Source organism: Corapipo altera, unplaced genomic scaffold, assembly GCF_003945725.1.
Source record: "Corapipo altera isolate COAL_440 unplaced genomic scaffold, ASM394572v1 50, whole genome shotgun sequence".
NCBI classification, from domain to species: Eukaryota; Metazoa; Chordata; class Aves; order Passeriformes; family Pipridae; genus Corapipo; species Corapipo altera.
In genome coordinates, this window is record NW_020884889.1 from 8,129,577 (window position 1) to 8,141,000 (window position 11,424).

At 41.5% G+C, this 11,424-nt stretch overlaps 1 protein-coding gene across 1 annotated transcript; it reads right to left on the reverse strand.

Moving 5' to 3' along the window:
* Window positions 1–10,528: 10,528 nt before the first annotated feature.
* Window positions 10,529–11,424, reverse strand: MEX3B (mex-3 RNA binding family member B; the record flags this gene model as incomplete). The annotated part of the gene is made up of 1 exon (XM_027644549.1): window positions 10,529–11,424. A coding segment is annotated over one exon (435 nt), but the record flags the coding sequence as incomplete, so codon positions are not given.

The following is an 11,424-nucleotide window of genomic DNA, read 5'->3' on the forward strand; positions in this document are numbered from 1 at the left end:
AATAGCTAAATCAAGCTCCCCAAGGATTATTTTTAGTCTCAGTTACCCCATCAGTTCATTAAAATGGTTTGAGCTGCTCCAGGAATGGCTGACCCATCCATCAGAAGTGGACATCAGAGTGTCCTTCACCACACTGAAGGAACACCATATATTTCAGTGTTTCTGACTGCTTTGCACTATTGAAATAAAAGATATTTTTGTTGTAAGAGCTGTTGCATGCTCCATCAAAAATCCTATTCCAGCCATGGCACTAAACTAGTCAGATTCAGCTTTCATTTACAGCAGCGTTGGGATTGGGATAGTTTCTATCACTCATGAATTTGCTCTGCTTTCAGAGACTCCCCCTCTGAGGAATCTGACCAAACAGGTCTGATTTTCTCTCAAACACACTGACTCCAATACTTTGCAATTATAGTGATATCACCAGTGTTAACTGTGATTTACACTTGCCTAATATAATCAAAATTAGATGCAGTCCACTTATAAGGAGAGAAGAAAAATTTAACACTAAAATATAAGGAGCCAACTCTGCTCTTGCAAATCACTGGTCTCACAAAGCTCCATTTCCCACTGAAAACATAATTACTGTGCATTTGCAGGTGTTAACTAGAAGATTCACCCATTTTTGTGATTTGCCATTATTTTACTGCCACTACATCCATTATTACCTTGCCCTCAGATGTCAAGTCTTTCTGAACCTACTGGCTAGTTTTCTGCAATAATGAATTCTTATTTATTGTTTATGCAATTTTAGCAACTACATTACTATTCCAATCCCTAATGGAACTACCTTCCAAAACCAACACAGGGCTCTCATGATTGTTGGGCTTTGATGTTTACAGAAAATTAGAGCAGAATTTACAGAATTACAAAATAATTACAGAATTATACAGAAAATAGTAAACCAATATCAGCTACATATTCCTGCACAGCAATACAGCAATCACCTCTCAAATAATTCCTTCCATTTCTGGAGTGCTCAAAACTCTGAATCATGCAAAAACATCCAGTTCAGCAAGAGGAGAGGTGATGGAGGGGCAGAGGAGATCACAGAGGGTATCTTTTCTCTGGGTTAATCCTATAGCTGCAGGAATCCCAGCAAGTGTAGGGAAAGAACAGCTTGTGATCAGCAAGACACAGGCTTCCTGCAAACACACTGTGACATGAACCAAACCCTCTGATCAGAGCAGAGGGTGGGTTTCACTGCTTCACAGGGCTGGGAGATGCCCCTAAAGGATTTTACCGTGGATGAGACAGGCACAGCAGTAGCACAGCCATGCCTACAGGGTGCTGGGGGGACTGAGCTGGACTGTGGGGAGCTGCTCTGCAGTGAGCACTCAGCTCCTTCCTCCACAGGCACAGTGCAGCTGCTCTGGTGGCAGTGGAGTGGAGCAGGGACAGCTGTGTCCCCTTGGAGCAGAGACAGTGAGCAACAGAGCTGGAACTTGTCAGGCCAAGGACTGAGCTCACCGGTGTGGCTCTGACCCTCATCCCAAAGTCCTGCAGCGCTGGGAGACAGCAGGAACTGGTGGTTCCCATGGAAGTTTCCAAGCTTCTACAGGCTGAGCAAAGTCTTCTTCCTTCACCCCTGCTTCTGGGTGATCCAGGCTGGAAATTAAAAACCAAGAACACTAAGAAGCCACAATGACACCTGAAGCTTTATAGGCTCACACAAGTTCCGGGAAAATCAGCAGAACCAAGCCCAAGTTTGGATATGTTTTTCATGTGAAAAGCAGTTAGATTCACTGATGCTGTTGTTAATTTAGTGGGGGAAGGACTAAATCAGTGTGGCTCACTCAGTCTGAAGATATAGTTGTGCTGTTACTGTAATTAGCAGCTGCCTTGAAGAAGAATTGATAACAGCCAGCCAACATAAACCACCGGCAGCTGAGAACTGGCCTTGGCAGTTTGGTCTGGAACTGGAACCTTTTACTTCTGGGAGAAAAAGAGAACAAAGGACATTTTGGTGGTGTCATATTTTTTTCCTCTCTACATAGAAAAGTCATACCCAGCATCTTAAAACCAAATTTTACCAGCTTAGTCTTTAATATATGCTAGCTTTTGTTGATACTTTAAAAGAGGAAAAACTTTTTAAAGGGCAATAATGCATGAAGGGAGATGCGTGCAAAGAAAGATGATCTTAAACAATACTAAAAATAAATGTAGCTTAAAAAGATCCCTTAAAAACAGCTGTTGACGTTAGAGATTCAATTAAAATGTAATTAGTTATACATCCTCCTTTGAAATGAACAAGCATATTACAGCCTTCATCTACAATGAATTGCCTTTCGCATTCATACCTCTTTTTTGCCTGTAAAAAAGGCAGATTTTTACAGGAAGCATTGTAAAGATAGGGTAGTTCTACCAAAAATTTTTGCAGTCAAAGACAACATAAAAAGATTTTTTTAACCTACCAATACAAAGCCACATTCATTATGCTTGCAGTGTTCATAAGATACCTCACAAGTGTTCTTAAATGCACAAAACAGAAGAAAAGATAGAGATAAATTGATAAGGGATGGTTCTTGCCATAAATTAGGATTCTGAAACAAGTCAATAAAGACTAAATCAATCTGACTCATTAATTGTCACTTACCTGAAAGACAAATGCACCATAAACTGCTCACCCTGCATGGATTTGTACAGGCAACAGGCAACCAACAGCTTTCCCTGGGGCCAATGGTTTATGGAAGCACCATTGACCTGGTTTTCTATGGAAACTACACGGATGTTTTCAATTCCAGTGTGGAACTGCAGCCTCAGTCATAGCCATCAAACTCCACATTAGACATTCATGCAGCATCAGGCGTCCCGTAGCTGCCAAGGGCCACACAATGAGACATTGTCTGACCCAAAAGTCATGTAATTAGGCTGATGGGAACAACACCAGCGGATGGTACATTGAGCATATCCTAATTTTGGATAGGCCATTCTTTGGCTGCCTGACTACCAGTTAGCTGGGGAAGAAGTAAAGCCTGCTATTATCGACAGACAACTTTGCTGCTAAGCCAGAGCGATGATGAAAGGGATGTTTGGCTTGAAAATCACCATTGGGGAAAGGAAGGACATCCATAGAGCAGAGACGTTCCCGGAGACAAATAGGAGACCACACTTTTAAATACTTTTTATTTTTGCAGAGTGGGTGACCCTACCTTCTGGAAGCCACCTCAGCAGCTAAAGCTATGGCATGTTGCTGCACTGGCTTGGTGAAAGCCCAGCACTCATTATAACATCTAATACCAAAGGCTTCAGAGACAGCAGCTGACAGGATGAACACAGAGCTTGTGTCGGGGGGAGAAGTGTGAAATTCCTCTCATTAGCAGCACTGCACGTTTGTGCACAGACTCTCTCCTTAAAAGAGTGACCTCCTGCACAGCCAAGGAAGAGCTTTCCAAGAACCATGTGACTCCAAAGATTGAGAACATGTTCTGCCAGAGTGGGTTTTTAATTTAAATTACTCATAGAAAGTTACATTTTTGTGGCCTGAAAACATCTTCATCTGTGTCAGACGCAAAGCAGTTTCATAATTGCACGTGATTGACTTTTTTTTTTTAAAGAAATGACATAAGGAGAAAGAAATATGAATGCTTGTGAAACTTTAAACCTCCCTGTCTGCATTTGTGCAACAGTTGCAAATAATTCCAGAAAATATCTTATGACTTTAATTTCCAACTAAAGGTGGATTGAGTCATTTAGTAATGGTACTGGTCTCTGGAAAGCAGTACAGACAGCAACTACATTCACCTTTTTTGTCAACTCTGTACTCAAAACTACAAAAAGTTAGGTACAGACAAATTCCACTGTTTCCAGCTATTCTTGCCATTTTTAAACACATGGCCTAAGATTTGCACAGTTGTAGGCATATCATTGTGCAAACAGCATCCCAGCCATGAGGAGTAAGAATGGATCTTATTATCCGTATAAATTATGAACAATTTCACAACATAAATTCCCTTCCGATGCCTCATGACATAAGACGTTGCTCCTCCCCTCCTTCTTCATGTTCAGTAACATCCAGCCAATGCACAGGGATTACTAGATCCATGCTGTTTGCTCCTTCATAACACTAATATTTTAATCTCCATTTAAAAAGGGCATCACATTTAAAGTGTTAGTAATGTTACACCAGAGGAGGCAAGAAAATTGCAACCTGAAGTTGCCTTTCTGTATCTGCAACAAAGCCTGCAAGGACAATACATGTAACACTAGGATCACATATTTCTTCTAAGTCAAGCCCACATGCCCTGGAAGAGCCACAGGAGGAAGGGAGATTCTTACACTTGCTGAGAAAGATGATTCAGATAACATGTAAAAACAGAAATCTGAAGAAAACACACAGAGATTTCAAATACAATCCAGTGTTTGTTTGCTCTAAACTAATATGATTCCACATGGTGGCTACTGTGAACTGATTAATTAGAAAGTATCAGTAATCATATTTTGTACTTACATTAGGACTTCCACCTCAGGATACTTCAATAATGTCAATTAATTAATCTTCACAATACTGGCTGTAAGTAGGTGTCATTAGTTCATTCACAGATGGAAATCCTGAAGCATATAAAAGGTGAAATTAATTAGCCGAGATGATACAATGACTCAGTAACAGAACTAAAGATCCTGAAAAACACTCCTTTTTCTAACTCTTAAAAGGGGGTGATTTACTTGCCCTTTGCAGTTAAGTCGTGGAAATAATTTCCAAATGTGTAACAGAAACTTTTGTGACTCTTACAAAGCCACTATTTATAGGTCATGCTCTCATTGAAATTTTCTTTTGATTAAAATAGCTTCTACTGTTTAGTACACCCATCAAAATATAAAGAACATCAAAATGAAATAAAACTGCCACTAGATCTATAATGAACTGGAGCATCGCCACTGTTGTCTCAGGTCTAAATTAAAGCTCTTTTGTAGAGGGTAAAAGTGAATAAAACATAAAGACAAAGGACAAAATAGGAGACTAAAGACTATTCACCCATTCATGGCCATCACATTTACAAGGCAACTGCCATTCATACTAATACAAAGTGGGCCACACAATTCTACCAGGTATGAAAGGCAGAATAGCCCTTGTACGTAAGAGAAAAAAACACTTTACTGTATTTTATCTCCATCACAAGTGGAAAACTAGGAACGAGGAACGTCAAAAATCTCTTTTTGTTCTCCATTTAAAACTAACAAAGCACTTCCTTTGGTGCAATCTTATCAAAGGCTATAAATTTCTCGAGACAGCTAATCAATCACATTTGTTGTGGCAAAGGCACAAGATGCATTTAGTATGAAAGCATTTAACTGACTGATTTTCTTACTCAATGATCGTCTTGCCAGTGGAGATCTATAAGTTGTTACAAAAGATATGGCGAAAAAATTCCCTGCCAAAAAGAACCAGCAAACCCACATTAGGGAGAAATACTATCTGTGTGCCTTGGATAAGCTTCTATATGCAAACCAACCTTATTTGGCAGAGTTTCATTTATGGGGAGAACTAAATCCTGATCAAGGGGGGCTTCTGCTATTAGTTTCATGGAGCACCAAGCTCAGAAAAATACAGCCTAGGGTAGATACTGGTGGTTTCTGTAGCCACAGACCCAGCTGATATTCTTTAAGGCCAAAAATTCAACATCACATGATAGATGCTATTTACAAAGACTGCACAAATCTTAAAAGATCAGGGCTACTTGGTGCTCACAATATTGTCCATTTATGCATGTATATACCTGGGGCACAGTCAGAGTTTCACGTGCTACATATGTATAGGTAACATTAAAGAATAATCCAGATACCAAATGCTTAAATATTTTTGGTACTGCTTCATCACTATATAAGCACATCGTGATACAACCTAATTCGCTAAAATTAAAACTGAATAAGCTTTTTACTTTTTAATCAAGGTTAGAAATTAGATGAGATGTAATTATTTTACATATCCAACTGTGAAAGCTTCATTAAAATCCTTAATATTAAGTAATACAATAAAAGGTTTTGTAGTATTACAGCAAGTTGCTGTTAACATTAATGCACTGAAAAGAAAAAGACTTTCTAATTTTTTACTTTTCTGGAGGATTTTGTGCAGTCAATTGCATACAAAAGTACATACTGAATATATGGTCACACGTATGTATATATCTATATATTTTTCTGAGTACAAAGCAAGAGAACAGAGTAGTTATGAGTGTCTTTCCACATCACTCACCGTTGGATAGAGTGTGTATTCACCTGCAAACTTGGGCCCTTTGGCATTTGCCAGGTAGACTATCATAAACAAGTAAACTAGAAATGCAAATGATTATACAGATTGAAGCATCTCTTAACTACTTTAAATTTAAAACAGTCTTTGTTCTCTAATTAAATCATCTCTACTTGAGAGGCAACTCGAGTTACAGGAAACACAAATAAGCAGAGCCAGGGTAAATAATTCCTTTTTACTATTTCTAGATCAATTAAAAGCAATACTCACCAGTGTGCTCTTTTAGCAGCAGAATCCACATTCACTTCAATGACAGCAAAGCATCATTTCAACTTCCAAAATGGCAAGACAAGGAGAATGGAGAAAAAAAGATGGGTGAGGGGGTTGGCAGAAAGGAGCGAAAAATATCAAACAAAAAGCAATTTAATTTAAATACCTTATTGTACTAGATTCTTGCTACTAAATTTAAAGTTTGCTTTTAACTCTCATTTCAATGGATTTGCAGGAAAAAAAATCTAAAGAGTAAATTTAGATTAAATTGATCATTATAATTTATTTTATTAAAATAATATAGCTGAAAGACCTTTCTTCCAGTAAAGGATTCTGGCTTTGATGTCTGATTGTTATGCAAATTCTGTAGAGTACAAGATACGGACAGAGGAATAATTAAGCTCTGGACTTTGTATATAATAATTCTTACAAATGTAAATGTACACTGGTTTGAGATAATGATGTGTACACGCACTGGGAGTCATACAAGTACTTTAGCAAAGACAGGAAACCCCACAAATACTCACCAGTGCCTCCAAGCAGGCGTCTGGGGCGGCAGGGCCAGGCTGCTGACACGCGCCGGGGGCACCCACACCCCCAGCAGCCCCAGAGGAGCCTCTCGTGCTGGAGACCCCAAGGAACAGTTCTCAGCACCAACACACAAACATTTGAAAAACAAAGTGAGCTTTGTTCTGGAAGATAAACATTGACCATATACATCTATATATTTCAAAGCACTCAATTAGAAACTGAACTTTGCCCCTTTCTCAGGCTTTGAAATATTCCGGCCCCAAACACAGGCCTTTATTCTCCTTTGGCGTGGGCATCACTCTCCCTCTCCTGCTCCCACACACCATATGGCCCCCGACCCTGGGACAAATTCTGCACTGATTTATGGCCTTTGCAGTCCAAGAGGCTGACTTATGGTATAAATCTGGGGGGCAGCGCACTTGGGCAGCCTGCAGGTTCTTCCCCATGCTGTCCCTGCTCCCATGTGCTCATTTCTGCCAGCCAAGGATGAGGGATTTACACCCTACCACTGGGAGCAGATCTGGGTTCAGGCCACATCACTACAACTCAGCAAGCAATAAGACCAAATGCAATGGACACCACGAGTGCCAGTACAACCTGAAATGTCCTCCAACAGAGAAAGGGGAGTGCACTTGCACTGTCGGCAGCTGGAGGCTCTGGGCAGTTGAGGTGCCTCAGGTGGGTGAGTGGTGCTAAGCCCGCTGGCTCTGCCACCACCACAGGGCATGCAAGCTTGGAAGGCAGGGCAAAAGGCACTCACTGCATCACTGGATGCCAAAGCAAGAGTAATCCAGATTGGTCCCTCTGTAGACAAAATAACTCACAAAGAGGAACGAACACAATCAGTTTTTAAGGCACTACAGCCCATCTTCCCATCTCGAGACGATGCACACATAGAGCATGCAAAGGGAGCGAAGCAGCGTAGAGAGGCTGGAAAGGCACTCAGAGCCATGGACCAGGAGGGGAGTGCCTTTGTTTCAGCCACAGTTTGGTAAAGAAAACAACTCCTGCAAGACAAGTGCGGATGAGGAGGCCAGTTGCATTCACTAACACTCAGCGGGCCAGGCTGGGGCGTTTGCTGAGCTGCTGCACAGGGGTTGCTCTCCAGAGGCACATTGGCTGCTCACAGTCATCCATAACACTGCTGCAAACACCATGGAGATATACAGGATTGTACGTTATGGGGGGGGGGGGGAAGGAGGAGAATTTAGTTTTCACTTTTTGTTCATCTTATTTACCTTTCAGTTTCACTAAGCTTGAAAATCAAGCCAAGTGATGATCAAATTCACCTTTTTATTTATAGCCGTTTTCACAAGTTTTCCCAGAAAACAGCACAGGATGTTTACAATGAAATGAGAAATTGATTGATGCATCTTAAGTGCATTTCCTAAACACTCATCATTAAAAAAATATACACATAGACTTAAACATCCTGATCCCTTTAAAGTGACCAATTTTGCCAAGGGGTTTTTTCAGTGTCTGTACCACATCGGTATTTAAGCACACCTTCTCTGCCACTCTCTGGAAGCTGTTCCACAGCACTGGGGTGGGGGTTTTTTTTCCCCCCATCCAAAATGACAAGACTCCTGAGCCAAGTGCAACACTCAGTGAGGGATTTTAACTCTGTAAATCAGATGATACCACAATCACAGTTCAATGAAAGAAGCAAAAATCAAATCAAATCAAACAAAGAGATCCCATCATCCCCTGCCGCATCCTCCCTCCTCCCCCTTCCCACCCAACCAGCAGCTCCTTTAGTCCATAAAGGAGATCGGAGGAGAGCAGCTCTGCCATACACTGCTAAGCACAAAGCAAAACATATGAAATACGCTACACACTTTGTGCTTGCTTTGTTGTTTTCACTCACCCAATGAAAAGGGCAATGGCAAACTCAAAGAGCAACATTTTAAAGTGATGTGCAGCACCTTCTGCAATTTGCTCTAACACACTTCAGCCAAGAGCCAGTTCATTCAAACACACTGACTACACTCAGCAGCACAAGTCCTGCGGGGTTTGGCTGGTGGGTCCTTGGGCTCATCAGGCAGAGAGCGGCTGCACTTCCTTCACCCCAACACCACTGCGGGCACCATCAAAAGCAAACCAACTTTACACGGCAATAAATTTTTTATTCAAATAAGCTTGTCAACACCAATTACCACAACCACAACTGCCAAATACCAAGAAGCACTGTGAGGAACTCCAGGAGGCTGCTGCAGCCCTTGTTCCACTCTACAAACACCAAGTTTGGGATGTGGGGTCCTGAGGCCTCCAGGCATGGCGGAGCCAGGACCCGCAGGATGCAGCCCTGCATCAGCACATGGCAGCAAAGGAGCCTCCCCCACTCTCTGCTTCCAGCTCCCAAAGCTAAGCCAGCTGTCAGCTCTGTTTCTTACATACATGCTTTATCTGCTAAAAGTAACAATTCACACAAACCCAAGGATTTTTCATGACTAAAAATTCTGAATAAATAGTATTTTTCGATGTGGAAAACTCCAGCAATATGCCACATATTAAAAAAAATAAATTTTTTTCCCTTAAAAACATGTTATAAGGTATGATTGCTGGCAGGATTATTCTGGAAGCCAGCACAAGCTAAAGAGTTCCAGCAACATTAGCATGACACAGTTTAAGCTCCCAATGTTTCACTGCTACAAGTGGGAAACAAAAATTCCAGAAGAAACTCTCAGTACATGAAATCAAATCACCACACAGAGTACCTTTTTTTCTGTAATATTTTATTTATATAGAAATACTTAAAAAAACATGAAGTAGCACCATTACTTAAGTTTTACTTTTATTATGTAGAACTTTAAATGTCAGAAAAATAAAACTCTTGATACAATTTCAAATCTTGTCTCAGCAAATATAATATTAGTATTTGACCATGAGGTTAAAGGCCCTTTATCATAAAATAAAATATACTTTGTTTTTAAACTTTGCTCAGTAAAGTACATTTAAGCTCAAGTAACGTCACCTACATATACATAAACAAGTGGTAAACAAATGTATTAAAATAGAAATACTAAAACTATAGTGGTGCAACAGAATTTTTGTAATTTCCACTGAATTCTATTTATACAAATGTTAGAAAGCTTCAACAGTTCCTTTTGACATATGTTTATACATTTCCATTTTTGTAATAATATAGAATAAAATATGCTTTATATCACTGAATAGAAAATATGCTGGGTGAAGCAGATTTAAAAGATTTTTTTTCTGAACCTATAAAATCTCCATCCCAACAGAATACTGTTCAAAGCATTACACATTTTATGGTTTGTAATTCCGTTCACAATTGTGTGATATTAAAATAATACAGTGTTCTTTGCCATAAGGCCATACTAAAATAAAAAAGATTTAACCCAGCTACAAAAAGTTCACTGAACTTAAATTAAAATACTTGTAAACATCTTTGCAATATGAAATATAATTTTTCAAGTCAAAAAAGAATAAAATACTTCAATCTGTATTAATGCAATTTATCTTTAAAACCTTTAAACGTTTTTAATATATATAAGAGATATGTTACAGTTTTGTTGGTTTTTTTTTCTTTTTTCTTTTTAAAGTCTGATAAAGCTGCAGTATCATGGTTTTTCACAGGAACTTCTTGCCCTTTCAAGAACATTCAGAAAAGTATCCACCCATAGATTTAATTATTTTGTAATAAGCATCCTAGAACTACCAGCACGTTTTACTAACAGTCCACACACCATTGTCATCATCATAAGCATCTTCTACTTTCAATTTTTTTTTTCAGGTTTTTGTTTTGTTTGTTTATAAAAAAAGGGGGGAGTTTTGGAAGCTTCGTATTAAAGTACAGTGTAAAAACTAGCCTAGCACTAGAATGGAGTCGCCCGTTATTATTTATAGCATGCACCCGCTGTCACACCACCCCCCAAGCCCTCCCTCGGCCGCACCCGCACCCCTGGCGGGCGCGGCCCCGGCCCCGCCGGCCCCCCCGCCCCTGCCCTGCCCGGCCCGGCCGCCGCTGCCCCCGGCGCTCAGGAGAAGATGCGGATGGCCTGGGTGACGGCGCTGTGGCACACGGGGCACTGCGGCTCCGTCTTCTCGCAGATGCGGTTGGCGCACTCCATGCAGAAGAGGTTGTGGCCGCAGGGCACCAGCGCCGCGATCACCTCGCTCTCGAAGCACACCGAGCAGTCGCGGCTGCCCTTCCGCCGCACGCCGGAGGAGGAGCAGGAGGAGCTGGACGAGGAGCTGGAGGAGGAGGAGGACGAGGCGGAGGAGTCGGAGGGCAGCCCGGGCAGGTGGGCGCCCAGCCCGTTGGCGTACAGCGGGTAGGAGGCGGCCAGCAGCCGCCCGCCGGGGTCGCTGCGCACCCGGCGCGCCAGCGGGTGCTCGGTGCCGGCCGCGCTGCCGTGCAGGGGCGGGGAGAGCCGCGCCGGGGGCGGGGCGGCGCCGCGCCGGGGGCCGCT